We start from the raw sequence: 19178 nt of genomic DNA on the forward strand, positions 1-19178 counted from the left end.
AGAACTGATGAAAAAGAGAAATATTTAAATTTGGGATAAATTTAAAGGAACCCACGTACTACACAATGATGCTGCAGGACACCGAAGGCAAGAGACGATCTTAAAACTAGTCAGAGAATAGAGGCAGATTACTTTCAAAGGAAAGACAGTGAGGCAGCAGAATTCTCAAAAGCAATAATGAAAATCAGGATTCAATGGAGTAATATATTATCTTCAAAATGATAATAGAGAATCACTGTCAATCTAAAATTCTTTTCCTAGTGGAAGTACTTTTTAAGGTAATCATGTTCCCAATAGATCCTCACGAGAGAAAATTTTAAAGGCATAGGGAAAATGACGTCAGATGACAAACTTATGTGTGAATAAATCTAAAGAAAAAAGACTATAAAGACAATAAAAATAGTATTTCATGGAGTTCATAAAATCACATTTAATTTAAATTTAAGATAAATTATAATTTAAATTATAATTAAGATAAACAACAGCAATAACTGCTCCAGTATAAATTGAAAGGAGGGTGTTTGGAGTTAAAGTAATTTAAGAAGGGTAAAGATATTGATCAATGTTAGACTTTCACACATTTGTGTGTCAGGAGTAGTTGCTAAACAAAGAGAAAGATTATAAAATTTCCAGTCTTAAAATGGGAAATTTTGGAATGAGAAAAGTGAGAACATTCTTAAGGAAGGTAAGAAACAGAAAAGAAACATAGACACGTGTGGGACAAATAGAAAGCAACAGATCAATACTGAAATGAGAAATAAACCCAAATATTTTAGTATTTATATGAATGTAAATGAAGTCAGTTTCCTTTGAAAGTAAAAATTTAACTATATACCACTGACAAGAGACACATATAAAACTTAAGAAGACTTTTAGCAGAGAAGCTGAAAGTAAAAGGATGGAAAAACATATCTTGTGATTCTTAGCCCATAATTTCCTTAAAGGGAAAACTGTGCTAAAAATACAGTTGTAATACCAGATACTTTAAGTGTCTTAAAGTGTCTGTTACACATATTGGATTACAGGCTTAGAACCACAAGCTACCCGAGTTTGTATTTCTTTGATGTTTGACTGCATGTCTAGTTTATGACTTCAGGCTGTCAACACAGCTCCAGAGCAATCAGAACCGTAAGGAGTGTTTATAAGGTGATAATTTATTTTACTGATGTATTTACAATATTTCTCTCTGTCAAAACAAAGTTATTTCATTTACTTGTTCAATTAGATAAACTGGAGTTAATCTGCAATTGCTTAAGAGAGCACAAAGTATTAAGAGGGAAGGTTTAAAGCCTTCTTTTTCAGGTGTGAGACTAAATATTCTTTTTTTAGATCTCGTTGGAAATGATTTAAATGATCCTTTTGACTTAACGCTACTTCACATTTAACTGGAGCTGCTGCAGTACAACAGTGCACATAAACCCTGCTCATATATAAAGGAAAATTCCGGTTTAATCATTAGCTGTGATGAAGAATCCTGAGCATTTTCATCAGAGGACTTTTTTTAGCCGTTTAATAAACATAAGTTGCATAAATGGGCAGGAGAATTTTGTACTGGAGAGAAGGTGAAGGACAGCACGTAGAGCTGGAATGGGAGGATGGATTTTGAGATGGAAAATGCACTTAAACTCAACATAAATTTGAGAATATTTGTGTAGACAAAAAGTCATCTTAATGAGGGCATTCTTGAGAAATCCACCCCTAGGCCTTCACACGTAGCTTATTCAAGACTATACAACTATGGAATATAAATTCCTCTATACAATGCTTACGTGATCATTAATAATAAGCTATACGTTACTTTGAGATGTGGATGTTAAGTGATTGGGTAGGATACTCACTGGCAAAGTTTCATGCTAGCCTGGAAACTCATAACATACACATTCATACCTCAGCAAAACTGTAAGATAAGGACCTTATGCGTCAGTAGAAAATGGCAGAACCTGTCAATATTAATTCTATGAATTTCTGGTTTCTACTCAGTCTGCTACTCATATAAATTGAAGAGTGTGGAAAATGCTATTGTAAGTAAGAATAATCCTGCATAAAATTTACTGTCAGAAGATGCTAATTTTGCATTAATTTCCTGAAATGTCAGCAGTGAATACTGATAGAGATATAATCCAGATGCGCCAATTGAGCTTTACTATGAGTAGAACATTAATTTTCCCCCTTGCAATATAGTACTTAACATCTGTGTTTAGAAATATAACTTGAATTATCCACGCATAATTTGATATCTAAATCACTGGCCACAAACAGATTCCTGGTGTTCACACTTAGAGCCAGGTGCTCATTAGCCGGAGACACCGTTAGAAGAATATAGATTTTCTTAAACATTTATTTTGCCCTCTAAGTGATCAGCCAAAGGTCGGGCTTCTCCTAGCCCAGTACACTATTTATGTAACATCAGTTAGTCTCCTCCCTCCTTTTTACTTTCCCTCTTGAGCGGCTGGCTCACTGACAGGGAGAGACTGTGCAGGGAGAGGGGCGCTGATATCTAGCTGTGCAGCTGTCCTGAAATGTACCTGGGATTTGTTTTCATCAGGGACGGTGGACAGCAGACGTGGAAATGAATGAAGTTTACACTCACACAAACCTAGAAACTGGAGGCCCAGCATGGCGTGCAGGGTCGTCAGGAGGCAGAGACGGGAGAGGGCAGAGCATGCCCAGAGCCTTTACTGGGGTTTTTGTAGGAAGGAAGGGGCGAGGCAGGGTAGGTATACTGAGTAATCTCAGGACTGGAATGTTTGAACAGTTTCAGTGGGCTTGGCTCTAGAGGTGGTCCCTAGTTATCCATGCCTAGCCCTGGGGGGAAACTCTGCGGGGAGGTGGTATGTGAGAGTTTGATAAAGGAGATAACTGGGGTGTGGGCTCTGGATTGGTCGGTGTGTTTATCAAAGATGCGCTCCCAGGGGAGTCATTCACTACCTCTAGGAATTAGCTTCCCTGGTAGAGTTTCCAGGATCAAGGGCCTACACGCCAGAGCTTCAAGAATACTGAAAATAATGAAATAGAGCCAATAGAGCAGCCTTGCCTTTGTCATCAGGCTAAATAAATCTATGTGTCACTATCTGGGTTGTTAAAAGATTAGTGTAGCTAGCTACTGTTAAGTTAACCACATAGATCAGAATCCCACGGTATTGCCATTTGTCTCCCCAAAACAAAATTCTCACAAAGTGAAAAGAAAACAAAGGGCTGACACGAGTGACAATTCATTAGTGACATTAAACAAAGAGGAGGAATATGAAGTGTGCATGTAGCCACCAGTGTTTTTCACAGTAACCAGGCAGGGGTCCTTCTCACTGGGACAAATTTGGAAGATGCCTGACTGATAACCAAGGCAATAAAAAGATGATTTCGATGTTCTTGACTGAGAGTATACTTGGTTATGATGCAGTCATTTGAAAAGGCTGCCTTGAATACTTTAAAGAACTAACTACCTTTTGTAGCTAATTTTCCAAAATAAGGACAATTACGACCCATCTTTTTATACAGATAACTTAAGGTGATGCAGATAGACAGACAGACAACCATACTGGCCTGGGGTTAACAAGAGATACGTAATGAAACACCTAGGCTCCTTCTTCTGGAAGGGAGTCATCTAATATCTCTGGCCCTTCTTTTCTTCATCCTAAATATGAAATTTTTAAAAAAATAAATAAATTTATTTTTTGGCTGTGTTGGGTCTTCATTGCTGCATGCGGGCTTTCTCTAGTTGAGGTGAGCGGGGTCTACTCTTTGTTGCGGTGCGCAGGCTTCTCATTGCGGTGGCTTCTCTTTGTTGCAGAGCACGGGCTCTAGGCACATGGGCTGCAGTAGTTGTGGCACGCGGGCTCAGTCGTTGTGGCTCGTGGGCTCTAGAGCACATGCTCAGTAGTTGTGGCACATAGGCTTAGTTGCTCCACGGCATGCGGGATCTTCCCGGACCAGGGCTTGAACCCGTGTCCCCTGCATTGGCAGGCGGATTCTTAACCACTGCGCCACCAGGGAAGTCCCCTAAATATGAAATGTTTGGATAAGATGATCTCAAAGGATTCCTCTAACCACAACACACACATACACACACACACACAGCGCCATCATTATATCCCTGGGATGTTGCCTTCTTAAAATAAGGTGGTTAAATTGAAAGATATTTTGGAATGAGTGGTGAATTAAGCTTGATTTTGGACACCGAGTCCTACAAGATTATTATTTTCCCTTACTCACTATGCAGACCCTATACTGCGTGGGTGCAACCTATTTTTATGTTTAATACATTTGCACTGAGAGGATTTGTTAGGAACTTAAAAATGCAATTGGACAAGCAGGTGATTTAATCCATTCGGTCCCCCACCAACGTTTCTCATTTGGACGATATAACTTGCATCCGCCATAGGTCAAGGGAAGTGCCCGTGAATAGTTTTTTTAGGCAGCAAGCCTTTCCTATTGGTCCCCAGAATAACCTCGTCATACCTTAGAGGTATCATCGCCTTCATCCTCATGCACTGAGCTGGACGGTGAAGGAGTTGCAGACTTGCTTCCGGGAGGAGACGGCGAGTTGTGGGGGACACTGCTTCCCCCCATGTTCAATCCAAGCTGAGCACTTAGCTGTGATTGGTTGATCGTGGTGAGCTGGCCATGCTGCATCATGCCTGGCTGCTGCCTGAGCTCTGCAGGCTGACCCCTTGGTCTCATGGCCGCCATCTGAGGATGGGAGCTATACTGACTTCCTTCTGGGCTCCGTATATCTTGCATCTGTAAAAAACAATGCAGAGGAATAATTTTTCACAAAACTTGTTTCTGGAAAAAATTTTTTAAATTCCTTAGGCTTTAAAAGTCCGTTAGGATGTCCTGCTAAACTATACACATTTCCACCCCGTCCCTCAGAGTAGGATAATCCTAACAGTATATATATCACCCTGAATTTGAGAATTCAGTCAACATCACATTTCATTACTCAAGACCTGGTTGATTATATTTGCAGTCCTTCTTTACACGGCAATGAAGTGCAAACATATAGCATTAACAGCTATTTATGGTGTAAGTTTCAAAATACTGATGCTTATTAGAGTGTCAATATTATATAATTATTAGTGATTACAGCATTCACAGTAATTCATGAAACTCTATTTCTTTGATTCTCATCATTTAAAAAAGGTTTTGAAAGTTAAGCATACTATGGTTCTCAGTTTACTTCTATATAGGCTAGTACTGGCCAAATGATCTACGAACTTCCGACTCAGAACATTTACAGGCTGGTATTAACCAATTGATTAATTGACTATTGAAATGATTTGACTACACAGTCCGATTTGAAAGTAAAGCTCTAAAGTTGCAAGGTCACCATATTAATCCATTATGCTATCTGGGTCACTGCTTTTTAGCCTTAATGAGACTCACTGTTACAATTCAAGCAGTGAATTTCATCTCTGCAAGAATTAGAATTAAAAGCATTGGAGGATGAAGCTCTTAACATATCTAGAGGTCAAATGTGTTGTCAGAAGAGTGTGGTGGATTTCACTTAATGTTTCTCTGGCATTTTCAAACTTAAAATAATGGGGACTATTTTGTGGTGCTTACAGAAGCAGCTCAGTTTTGTTCACTTTGAAGGGCATTGGGGAGTTCATGCAGGTAGAGGGTTTATAAAACAAGAGAGAGAAAAAGAGAAACAAATGGAAAAAAGGAGGGCAGTGAAGAGATATATGTTAACGTTACATCTGGGAATGGAAAAAGTAAAACTAATGTTACCTTTCTCTATTTCATTTAAAAAAAACCCATATAGTGTCAGATATTACCACCATGACATGGAAATAATGAAAAGGTCAATTAAATAACTTAGTCATAGGAATTTTTTTCTTTTGGTAATAAAATCATTTTCTACCAATGCTCTCTAGTCATTTTACCAACCTAGTTAGACCTCCCTGAAACTGGAGTGGTGACTGAAGAGGTGTCTGCCTGTGTTCTCTGTATTAGGTTTACTGTCTCCACCATAAGGCATCTTATTAGTCAATACCTTTTGACCTTTCCAAGTCTTGCTACTGCTTCATCTTCAGACTCAGTTCTAGGAATCCTAGACTCTGGTTCTCCTGGGTGAAGGGTTAGTCTGGCTCTATGGCTTTGTACCCATTGATTGCCTGGTTTAAATCAACCTTTTTCCCATAATTTAAACCACGTTCCTCCAATCCTTCAAAAGTAGCTCATAGCTCTCCTTTTTATGAAACCCCTCAGTAAGCAGGTATCACTATTCAATGATACATGTGAGCGCTGCAGAGGCTCTAGTGACACGTTCTCAATCTACAGAAGAGGAGACTGAGGGGCTGTGAATGTCTGTTGAATAAATATATAAATGAATGACTAAAACCCAGAGATCTTAAATGACTTCCCCGAACCACACAGTTGGAGTTAAAACCTACATCTCTCAATTCCAGTCTTTGATACTTCCCACTGTATTAAGCAGCTGATGCAATATTTTACGTATCCCAAAGAGAGAGTTATAGTTAATTAAACATAGTCAAAAACACCCATCCAATATTGCCTACCCAAATCCATGGTTTTTATCTAGTCCATTCATGTTACCTCCACTCACATTTACTAAAATAGTTTTTGTTCCTGCTTAACTGTTCCTATAACTTCCATAATCTGACCTTCCCTGTGAAATAATACTAGCTTTCACAGTTATTCATAAAGTTGTGCCACTGAGTCTTTTTCAGGCCCATACTCTAAGGCCCTGAGGTCCTATTGTGTTCTTCCTTAGACCCTTAGCATGTAGAACTGGTCTCTCATTGTGGGCACAGAGCAATGGGTGCCCATAAAGGGCACTGTCCTATACAGGGCAGCTCCCTCTCCCAGCCCTGCACCAAATAAAGCACTCACACGCATATTCAAACATATCTGTTTGTAGAGGACACATTTGTAGAGCCCTGCAAATTAAAAATGTTTACTAACAAAATCATACTTTAAATTATCTTTCCAAACATATGTAGCTAATTGATATCTTTATTTCTCTGTCACATAAATCCCAGGTTACAAGCATGAACAGTTGTAACCTATCGGGAGCCCACTTCTCACTCTTTCAGAAATATCGTGGTTTCCACGTGACATTGCAGAAGATGATCTCTAAATTGACTTACACACAGAATTTCCAGATTTACGACTACAAATTTCACTTTAGAGCACCTATCTCTTCCTCCATTTTGTAATCCTTTTTATTGTTTTATCATGCTAATTAGTGTGGTGGGTAGATCTCTGAGAACTAACATTGTATTTCCACCTTTGTTATATTAGTAGAAGGAGGTGGGCATGGTGGAAGGGGGTAGGGAATCAATCTGGGTCGGGACCACAGAGTACTCAACAGGGTACCACTCAGCATTAGTTCAAAATATGGCGTCACCAATGCTGTTAGGCCAGCAGACAGCAGCTTTAACACTGAATCAAAGAATAATTTTCCTTTGTGGAGGGTGGCAAGCACAAATCAGAGAGCATACTCATCTCTTTAGGCCTCAGATGCACTTAGAAATAGATCGTAACACCCTTGGTGACATTTCTGAATTAGGAGGAGTTTTTCCATTTCACCTTGCTTTGACAGAAGTCAGTTTACTATTTATCACTGCCTAATGTATAATATGGGGCAAAGTAAACTGGAGGGACTCTGATTACTGAAAACTAAGAATAATTAGTCAGCTCATGAAGGTAAGCAAATGTTCTGATTACTGGTTTCCTTCTAGGAAGATAGTGACTAACTACAGGTCTTAATGTGAAATACGAAACTTCAACTTGCAAAATATTATTTCCTGTTACTCTCCAGTATTTTCAATTTACCATGAATAATTCACTTAAGTCATGCTTAATCTCAACTGCTGTTCTGATTCCTCCCAGCTCCTTCACTGACTTTATTCTTCTTACAACTTTCCACCCCGAAATGATTCCCTAACATTCTGTTTTTCAGTCGCATTTCTTCATCCAGCTAAGGTGCATCATGATTTCGTTAATGGGGAACGTTCTAAATGAAAACGTACAATTCTGGCCCAAACTCCAGGTCTAACTCTGCTAGATGTCACTACTTGGACATCACCCCTGCTGGAAAACTGAATAATGTCTTCTTTCTCAAAACTATTTTGTACTCTGTGTCCAATTTTTTTCGATGATACCTTCATCCTCCCTGTCACTTCTACTCTAAATGTTCTAGTAATTTTGGGTTCATTCCTTTTCTATCAAACTCTTGTGAGTTCCACTGAGTCTGCTCTACAACACCTGTTCCATCTTCCCTTCGTCTCACTCACACACCATTCACGTATTTCAGGCCTTCATTTCATCCTCACTTGCAATAGCTACTTAACTAAAAAGAATATCTTCACATCCACCCCAAAGAGTACTGTAAAATTAATCTTCACGAGCCAGACTCAAAACCTTCCCAGTGATATCTGCCTACCAAATTGAATCCAAACTGTTCAGCATGCCATTCAAGATTCCAAATGAACTTTATTCCTTATAAGTGTCCTTCACACACTTGATTGTTCAACCAAACCCAACTAATTGCTTTCCTTTGCCTCTCTCTCCCTTGAACACGTGTCTTTCTCTATGCTGCTCTTTCAGCATTCACTTTCTGAGCATTTGCTGTTTGAACTTTTGAAAAACAGTTACAAAAAAATACTTTGCTCAGTGATTTCTGGTTTGCACAGAACTTTTACCTCCTGGGCCTCATAATTCCCCTTTGAGGTAGTCCTATAGAAATGGCTGTTTTGTACAAGTTTATTGAGAATGGTAGAGGATAAATGGTCTCAGATCTCTCTACCAACAAAGATTAAAGTAGAAATAAGTTTATTTTACATATTTGTGATCTTTTCACAATTCCACGACACCATTACCATATTCACATATCCAAACCCTGAATATACTGGGTTGGCCAAAAAGTGCCTACGGTTTTTAAGTAAAAATAAAAGACACATTTTTCATTTTCGCCAAGAACTTTATTGAACGACGTATTCACCCTTTTATTCCACTATCTTCTGCCATTTTCCAGGCAACTTCATAATTCCATCGTCCCAAAACATTTTATCTTTTTGAGCAAAGAACTGTTCCAGGTGCCTTTTTTTTTTTCAACATCTTTATTGGAGTATAATTGCTTTACATTGTTGTGTTAGTTGCTGCTGTATAACAAAGTGAATCAGCTATACATATATATATATCCCCATATTCCCTCCTTCTTGCGTCTCCCTCCCACCCTCCCTATCCTACCCCTCTAGGTGGTCACAAAGCACCCAGCTGATTTCCCGGTGCTATGCAGCGCTTCCCACTAGCTAGCTATTTTACATTTGGTAGTGTATATATGTCCATGCCACTCTCACTTCATCCCAGCTTATCCTTCCCCCTCCCCGTGTCATCAAGTCCATTCTCTACGTCTGCATCTTTATTCCTGTCCTGCCTCTACGTTCCTCAGAACATTTTTTTTTTTAGATTCCATATATATGTGTTAGAATATGGTATTTGTTTTTCTCTTTCTGACCTTCTTCACTCTGTATGACAGACTCGAGGTCCATCCACCTCACTACAAATAACTCAATTTCGTTTCTTTTTATGGCTGAGTAATATTACATTGTATATATGTGCCACGTCTTCTTTATCCATTCATCTGTCGATGGACACTTAGGTTGCTTCCATGTGCTGGCTATTGTAAATAGTGCTGCAATGAACATTGTGGTACATGACTCCTTTTGAATTATGGTTTTCTCAGGGTATATGCCCAGTAGTGGGATTGCTGGGTCATATGGTAGTTCTATCTTTAGTTTTTTAAGGAACCTCCATACTGTTCTCCATAGTGGCTGTATCAATTTACATTCCCACCCTCAAGAGGGTTCCCTTTTCTCCACACCCTCTCCATCATTTATTCTTTGCAGATTTTTTGATGATGGCCATTCTGACCAGTGTGATACCTCATTGTAGTTTTGATTTGCTTTTCTCTAATGATTAGTGATGTTGAGCATCCTTTCTTGTGTTTGTTGGCATTCTGTATGTCTTCTCTGGAGAAATGTCTATTTAGGTCTTCTGCCCATTTTTGGATTGGGTTGTTTGTTTTTTGATATTGAGCTACATGATCTGCTTGTATATTTTGGAGATTAATCCTTTGTCAGTTGCTTCATTTGCAAATATTTTCTCCCATTCTGAGGGTTGTCTTTTGGTCTTGTTTATGGTTTCCTTTGCTGTGCAAAAGCTTCATTAGGACCCATTTGTTTATTTTTATTTCCATTTCTCTAGGAGGTGGGTCAAAAAGGATCTTGCTGTGATTTATGTCATAGAGTGTTCTGCCTATATTTTCCTCTAAGAGTTTTATAGTGTCTGGCCTTACATTTAGGTCTTTAATCCATTTTGAGTTTATATTTGTGTATGGTGTTAGGGAATGTTCGAATTTCATTCTTTCACATGTAGCTGTCCACTTTTCCCAGAACCACTTACTGAAAAGACTGTCTTTTCTCCATTGTATATTCTTGTCTCCTTTATCAAAGATAAGGTGACCATATGTGCATGGGTTTATCTCTGGGCTTTCTATCCTGTTCCATTGATCTATATTTCTGTTGTTGTGCCAGTACCATACCGTCTTGATGACTGTAGCTTTGTAGTATAGTCTGAAGTCAGGGAGCCTGATTCCTTCAGCTCCATTTTTCTTTCTCAAGATTGCTTTGGCTATTTGCAGTCTTTTGTGTTTCCATAGAAATTGTGAAATTTTTTGCTCTAGTTCCGTGAAAAATGCCATTGGTAGTTTGATAGGGATTGCACTGAATCTGTAGATTGCTTTGGGTAGTAGAGTCATTTTCATAATGTTGATCCTTCCAATCCAAGAACATGGTATATCTCTCCATCTATTTGTATCATCTTTAATTTCTTTCATCAGTGTCTTACAGTTTTCTGCATACAGGTCTTTTGTCTCCTTAGGTAGGTTTATTCCTAGGTATTTTATTCTTTTTGTTGCGATGGTAAATAGGAGTATTTCCTGAATTTCTCTTTCAGATTTTTCATCATTAGTGTATAGGAATGAAAGAGATTTCTGTATATTAATTTTGTATCCTGCTACTTTACCAAATTCATTGATTAGCTCTAGTAGTTTTCTGGTAGCATCTTTAGGATTCTCTGTGTATAGTATCATGTCATCTGCAAACAGTGACAGCTTTACTTCTTCTTTTCCCATTTGGATTCCTTTTATTTCTTTTTCGCCTCTGATTGCTGCAGCTAAAACTTCCAAAACTGTTTTGAATAACAGTGGTGAGAGTGGGCAACTCTGACTTGTTCCTGATCTTAGTGGAAATGGTTTCAGTTTTTCAACATTGAGAAAGATGTTGGCCTTGGTTTGTCATATATGGCCTTTATTATGTTGAGGTAGGTTCCCTCTATGCTTACTTTTGGGAGAGTCTTTATCATAAATGAGTGTTGAACTTTGTCGAAAGCTTTATCTGCATCTATTGAGATTATCATATGGTTTTTATCCTTCAATTTGTTAATATGGTGTATCACTTTGATTGATTTGTGTAGATTGAAGAATCCTTGATTCCTGGGACAAATCCCACTTGATCATGGTGTATGATCCTTTTAATGTGCTGCTGGATTCTGTTTGCTAGTATTTTGTTGAGGATTTTTGCATCTATGTTCATCAGTGATATTGGCCTATAGTTTTCCTTTTTTGTGACATCTTTGTCTGGTTTTAGTATCAGGGTGATGGTGGCCTCGTAGAATGAGTTTGGGAGTGTTCCTCCGTCTGCTATGTTTTGGAAGAGTTTGAGAAGGATAGATGTTAGCTCTTCTCTAAATGTTTGATAGAATTTGCCTGTGAAGCAATCTGGTCCTGGGCTTTTGTTTGTTGTAAGATTTTTAATCACAGTTTCAGTTTCAGTGCTTGTGATTGATCTGTTTATATTTTCTATGTCTTCCTGGTTCAGTCTCAGAAGGTTGTGCTTTTCTAAGAATTTTTCCATTTCTTCCAGGTTGTCCATTTTATTGGCATATACTTGCTTGTAGTAATCTCTCATGATCGTTTGTATTTCTGCAGTATCAGTTGTTACTTCTCCTTTTTCATTTCTAATTCCCTTGATTTGAGTCTTCTTCTCCCTTTTTTCCTTGACAAGTTTGGCTAATGGTTTATCTGTTTTGTTTATCTTCTCGAAGAACCAGCTTTTAGTTTTATTGATCTTTGCTGCTGTTTCCTTCATTTCTTTTTCATTTATTTCTGATCTGATCTTTATGATTTCTTTCCCTCTGCTAACTTTGGGTTTTTTTTGTTCTTTCTCTAACTGCTTTAGGTGTAAGGTTATGTTGTTTATTTGAGAGTTTTCTTGTTTCTTGTGGTAGGCTTGTATAGCTATAAAATTTCCTCTTAGAACGGCTTTTGCTGCGTCCCATAGGTTTTGAGTCATTGTGTTTTCATTGTCATTTGTTTCTAGGTATTTTTTGATTTCCTCTTTGATTTCTTCAGTGGTCTCTTGGTTATTTAGTAGCATATTGTTTAGCCTCCATGTGTTTGTATTTTTTACAGTTTTTTTTTTTCTGTAATCGATACCTAGTCTCATAGCATTGTGGTAGGAAAAGATACTTGATACAATTTCAATTTTCTTAAATTTACCAAGGCTTGATTTGTGACCCAAGATAGGATCTATCCTGGAGAATGTTCCATGAGCACTTGAGAAGAAAGTGTATTCTGTTGTTTTTGGATGGAATGTCCTATAAATATCAATTAAGGTCATCTTGTTTAATGTGTCATTTAAAGCTTGTGTTTCCTTATTTTCTTTTTCTTTTTTTAAAAAAAATTTATTTATTTAATTTATTTTTGGCTGTGTTGGTTCTTCATCGCTGTACATGGGCTGTTCTCTAGTTGCGGCAAGTGGGGGCTACTCTTTGTTGTGGTGCACGGGCTTCTCCTTGCGGTGGCTTCTCTTGTTGCAGAGCACGGGCTCTAGGTGCACAGGCTTCAGTAGTTGTGGCTTGTGGGCTCAGCAGTTGTGGCTTGTGGGCTCTAGAACGCAGGCTCAGTAGTTGGGCACATGGGCTTAGGTGCTCCGTGGCATGTGGGATCTTCCTGGACCAGGGCTCGAACTGAATTCCCCTGCATTGGCAGGTGGATTCTTAACCACTGTGCCACCAGGGACGCCCCTCCTTATTTATTTTCATTTTGGATGATCTTTCCATTGGTGAAAGTGAGGTGCTCCTCACTTTCACCAATGGAAAGTGAGGTGCTCATACTATGATTGTGTTACTGTCAATTTCCCCTTTTATGGCTGTTAGTATTTGCGTTATGTATTGAGGTGCTCCTACGTTGGGTGCATAAATATTTACAATTGTTATATCTTCTTGGATCAATCCCTTGATCATTATGCAGTGTCCTTCTTTGTCTCTTGTAACAGTCTTTATTTTAAAGTCTATTCTGTCTGATATGAGAATTGCTACTCCAGCTTTCTTTTGATTTCCATTTGCATGGAATATCTTTTTCCATCCCCTCACTTTCAGTCTGTATGTGTCCCTAGGTCTCAAGTAGGTCTCTTGTAGACAGCGTATATACAGGTCTTGTTTTTGTATCCATTCAGCCAGTCTATGTCTTTTGGTTGGCACATTTAATCCACTTACATTTAAGGTAATTATCGATACGTATGTCCCTGTTACCATTTTCTTAATTGTTTTGGGTTTGTTATTGTAGGTCTTTTCCTTCTCTTTTGTTTCCTGCCTAGAGAAGTTCCTTTAGCATTTGTTGTAAAGCTGGTTTAGTGGTGATGAATTCTCTTAGCTTTTGCTTGTCTGTAAAGGTTTTAATTTTCTCTGCCGAATCTGAATGAGATCCTTCCTGGGTAGAGTAATCTTGGTTGTAGGTTTTTCCCTTTCATCACTTTAAATATTTCCTGCCACTCCCTTCTGGCTTGCAGAGTTTCTGCTGAAAGATCAGCTGTTAACCTTATGGGGATTCCCTTGTGTATTTTTTGTTGCTTTTCCCTTGCTGCTTTTAATACTTTTTCTTTGTATTTAATTTTTAATAGTTTGATTAATATGTGTCTTAGCATGATTCTCCTTGGATTTATCCTGTATGGGACTCTCTGTACTTCCTGGACTTGACTGACTATTTCCTTTCCCATATTAGGGATGTTTTCAACTATAATCTCTTCAAATATTTTCTCAGTCCCTTTCTTTTTCTCTCCTTCTTCTGGGACCCCCTATAATTCGAATGTTGGTGCATTTAATGTCCCAGACATCTCTGAGACTATCCTCAATTCTTTTCATTCTTTTTTCTTTATTCTGCTCTGCAGTAGTTATTTCCACTATTTTATCTTCCAGGTCACTTACCCGTTCTTCTCCTCAGTTATTCTGCTATTGATTCCTTCTAGAGAGTTTTTAATTTCATTTATTGTGTTGTTCATCATTGTTTGTTTGCTCGTTAGTTCTTCTAGGTCCTTGTTAAACGTTTCTTGTATTTTCTCCATTTTGTTTCCAAGATTTTGGATCATCTTTACTATCATTACTCTGAATTATTTTTCAGGTAGACTGCCTATTTCCTCTTCATTTGTTTGGTGTGGTGGGTTTTTACCTTGCTCCTTTATCTGCTGTGTATTTCTATGTCTCCTCCTTTTGCTTAACTTACTGTGTTTGGGGTCTCCGTTTCACAGAGTACAGGTTTGTAGTTCCCGTTGTTTTTGGTGTCTGCCCCTAGTGGCTAAGGTTGGTTCAGTGGGTTGTGTACGCTTCCTGGTGGAGGGGACTAGTGCCTGTGTTCTGGTGGATGAGGCTGAATCTTGTCTTTCCCATGGCAGGACTGCGTCCGGTGGTGTGTTTGGGGTGTCTGTGAACTCAATATGATTTTAGGCAGCCTCTCTGCCAATGGGTGGTATTGTGTTTCTGTCTTGCTAGTTGTTTGCCATAGGGTGTCCAGCACTGGAGCTAGCTGGTCGTTGAGTGGAGCTGGGTCTTAGCGTTGAGACAGAGTTGTCTGGGCGAGCTCTTGTCGATTGATATTATGTGGGGCCAGGAGGTCTCTGGTGGACCAATGTCCTGAAGTTGGCTCTCCCACCTTGGAGGCTCAGGCCTGACACCCGGCTGGAGCCCCAAGACCCTATCAGCCACATGACTTTTGGGAAGTCTGAGGTCTTCTGCCAGTGTCCAGTAGGTGTTCTGTAGGAGCTGTTCCACATGTAGTTGTATTTTTGACGTATTTGTGGGGAGGAGGATGATCTCCACGTCCTACTCCTCTGCCATCTGGAAGGTCCTCCCCAGGTGCCTTTTACAGTCTTCCAGGGAACTGAAAGTTTTTCCATTAAAAGAATTTTGTAAAGACCTAAATAAATGGAAATCCAAAGGTGCAGTGTCTGATGAATACGGAGAATGAATGTGAACTTCTCAGCCAAGCTGTAACAGTTTTTTTCTGATCATCTAAGAAACACTCGTCTTGCGTTATCCTGATGGAAGATAATGAGTTTTTTGTTGACTAATTCTGGATGCTTTTGTCAAGTGCTGCTTTCAGTTGGTCTAACTGGGAGCAGTACTTGTTGGAATTAATCGTTTGGTTTTCCAGAAGGAGCTCATAATAAAGGACTCCCTTGCAATCCCACAATATACACAACATCAGCGTCCTTGGATGAAGACCAGCTTTTGGTGTAGTTGGTGGTGGTTCATGTCACTTACCCCAGGATCTCTTCCATTTCACATTACTGTACAGTATCTACTTTTCATCACCAATCACAATTTGTTTTAAAAATGGAATGTTTTCATTACATTTAAGTAGAGAATCTCATGCGGAAATATGGTCAAGAAGGTTTTTATTTTTGCTTAACTTATGTGGAACCCAAACATCAAAGGGATTAACATAACCAAGCTGGTGCAAATGATTTTCAATGCTTGATTTGGATATTTTGAGTACGTCGGCTATCTCTCACGTGGTATAACGTTGATTGTTCTCAATTAATGTCTCGATTTGATCGCTATCTACTTCAACTGGTCTACCTGACCGTGGAGCATCATCCAGCAAGAAATCTCCAGCATGAAACTTTGGAAACCACTTTTGACATGTTCTATCAGTCACACCACCTTCTCCCTAAACTGCACAAATCTCTTTTTGCATTTCGGTTGCGTTTTTACCTTTCTTGAAAGAATAAAGCAAAGGGACTTCCCTGGTGGTCAGTGGTAAACAATCCTCCTTCCAAAGCAGGGGACACAGGTTCGACCCCTGGTCGGGGAACTAAGATCCCACGTGCCGTGGGGCAACTAAGCCTGTGCACCACAACTACTGAGCCTGCACCTCAATGAGAGAGCCCGCATGCCACAACTAGAGAGAGAGAACCCACATGTCTCAACGAAGACCATCCTGCGTGCTGCAACTAAGACCCAACACAGCCAAAAAAAAAAAAAAAAAAAATTTAAAAAAATTAAAAAAAAAGAAATAATAAAGCATAATATCCCAAAAATGTTGTTTTCTTCCACCTTCAATATTAAAATGGCTACACAAAAATTCACCCATTTTGATAAGTCTTTGTTTAAATGCATGCTGATATGACAGCTGTCACATATGATCTAACAAAATTGTTTTGAATGAAGTTAAAGACAACTAAGTGCTATTCTCATAGCCACCTTACGGAAGAAAATCAATGAACCTTTTGGGCAACCCAATATTTTGAAGTGAAGTTCAAAAGTCAGCTCATCTACAAAGCTTTAAGAACCTTCTTATTATGAACCGCCAAAGCATTCTGTTTAAACTTTCTTTGTGGGACACTACTTTTAAATTTCTTATACGTGTACTCCTAGACAGTAATCATGATTTGTACATGACTAATGCATTTTTCAATCCTTCCTGAGATCTCTTTTAGTTACATTAGGTATTCCAAGTATTCAAAAAATACCTGCCTAGTCAGTACATAAATGAAGAAATAAGCACTACAAGTATAAACTGACTTTAACCAGTTTGATGATCTTTATTTTTTCCTGTGAACGTCATCTAGCATTAGTCCCAAGATGAAAAGAAAATATGAATAATGTCTGCTTCCATTTGTGGCAGAAACCTCAAGCTGTACCCTCTACCACTCATTTACTTTTGTCCGGAGGAACAGGCCTCCGGTAGTTGGCTGTCTAGCTGGAAAGCTGGCTAACAGAGGGCACTGCCTCCTTCCTTTGCAGCTCTGTATGGCCACGTGACCATGTTTTGGCTACTGAAATATAAATGAAAGTGCTGGGAGGTACTTCCAAGAAATCTCATTGAAGGAAGGGTTCACATTCTTTTGTTCTTTTCTGCTGGCAAAAATGTGGGTGTGATGATTAGAACTCAGGAAAATGTCTCGGACCAGCGCCCTTCGGATGTTGGAGGCACAGGAAAGAAGCTTGAGTGTCCGATTATCATGAAGACACCGGACCCTGGACAACCTACTTACTGTGGGAGTATTTAATGTGGAAGGGAAGAAAATGTCAATCTTTTCTCAGTGGTTTTGAGTTTCCTGTTATACGTAGCGGAACTAATCTTGACTGATACACCCTAATAGATTATAAACTCAAAAAAGCAGGGATAGAATCTACTTTGTTTACCATTTTAGCCCTAGTATCTAGCACAGACCTTGGCACATAGTAGATACTCAACACATATTTTCTTGAGTTCCACTGAATAGATGCTCAGGTACATTTAAGATTGATGACTCTGGCTTCACATAAATAATACCACAAATCCTTGATCTTTGGGAAACTACCTTTGCTAAATTCTCAGGACTCAAGTGTCTCAAGGTACTTTCTAACCTGTGTGTGAATTTCTCATTTTGTTTATTTCAAGGCCAGTGAGCTTTGTTTTTTCTTGGCTAAAAGTCCTGCATGTTGTTGATATTTTAATTTTGAATGGCTCTTAATATTTATCTCCCCATTAGGGAAACTCAATCCATTGAAAATGGATGCTAGATTTCACTTTTTTGAAAACGGGAACTGTTTCCTTAAAGTTTACAGATTGTTACTGAGGACCAATATTGTTCTTTAATTATGGGAGCTAACAAATGTCAATTAAAGTAATGGAGGAAGATTATGATGATGAAGATTATGATGAACTCCACTGAGTTCCTTCAAAACCTTTTTCCAATTAATGGAAAGCAAAAGCTCAGTTAAAACCAATTAGGAAACCAAAGCAGATATCATGTGTTCTCCCTCATGATCTGCCTTGTAATCCATGGCTTATGCTAACACCATGTTCCTTTCTCCCCTGGCCCATACCTACAGCGTAAGAGCGCCAGGTTGAGGATACAGCTTGAGTGGGAAACTTCAGGCACACTATTTGATACATATTTCAACACGTGTTCTCACGTTATTTTTCTTGGATTCTCTTTGAAAAGGAAAAGAAAAAAATACCCAAGTTGTTCATCTCAGATTATTTTAAAAAATGAGTAACACTTTGGTATAACTAATACCAAAAGAAAAGAAAGATCCTTAAAACAACATTAGTTGTATTCGTGACAAAAGGGCGTTAAAATCTCACACTTGAACGGCACCAGAACAAATGAAGGCCTGCGTTTCAGCATTTAAAATTGTGTGTTTCACAATCCTTCAGAGTCTGTTTTCTTCTTTCAGATATCAGCATCCTTCCCAGTCCAACATGTGAACCTCGAAAGCTATCATTATCGCTGCCTCTAGCAGACAATCCATATCAAAACAGTCTCTAACGATGTCTTGGCTTTCTCTGCTCTGATCCAGCTGTTTGAGTGAACAGCAGTTGGTGAACAGAGCCTGGAACATGGGGAGCCCCGAGGTCTTATTTGCTAATGCGGCTCCACCAGCTGCTGCCTTCTGTGGGCTTTGTGGGCGAGGCCTGGAATTTTGCCAGTTGCAGCAGGAACAAGAGAACGTGAGGAATCTCTGAAGCCCTTCCGTTTACCCCTGTCTGTCAGAATTTGACACCCTTTGCTGTTGAGTGCTTTTCCCAGGGCTGTGAGGAGACCCCGCCGGCTTAGGCTGTGACAAGTGCTTACTCTCGGTCCCTTTTGTACACACTATCAAACACACACCGTCCTCAGCATCTAAAGAAAAACTTCTGAGCCTTGCTCTTGGTACCCCTCCAGCCTTGCATGATTAATCAGGCCAGGAAGGCTAAGCACTTCCATTTTTCTTAGGAATAATGCACTCTAAGAGGCTAGGAGAGGAATGTAAATGTTGATATTATTTAAGTCCCCAATTTGATTACATATTTTTGCCAGGGATTCAATTAATATGTAAATGTA

General features: G+C 39.0%; 1 protein-coding gene across 1 annotated transcript in view; it reads right to left on the reverse strand.

Moving 5' to 3' along the window:
• The window catches only part of TOX (thymocyte selection associated high mobility group box), a 297990-nt gene that overhangs the window by 41805 nt on the left and 237007 nt on the right, over positions 1-19178 (reverse strand). The window contains exon 4 of the mRNA XM_060035150.1: positions 4456-4737. Coding sequence (XP_059891133.1) covers positions 4456-4737 — 282 coding nt within the window. The remainder of the gene's footprint in view (positions 1-4455; positions 4738-19178) is intronic.

The sequence above is a fragment of the Delphinus delphis genome, chromosome 17, assembly GCF_949987515.2.
Source record: "Delphinus delphis chromosome 17, mDelDel1.2, whole genome shotgun sequence".
NCBI lineage: Eukaryota > Metazoa > Chordata > Mammalia > Artiodactyla > Delphinidae > Delphinus > Delphinus delphis.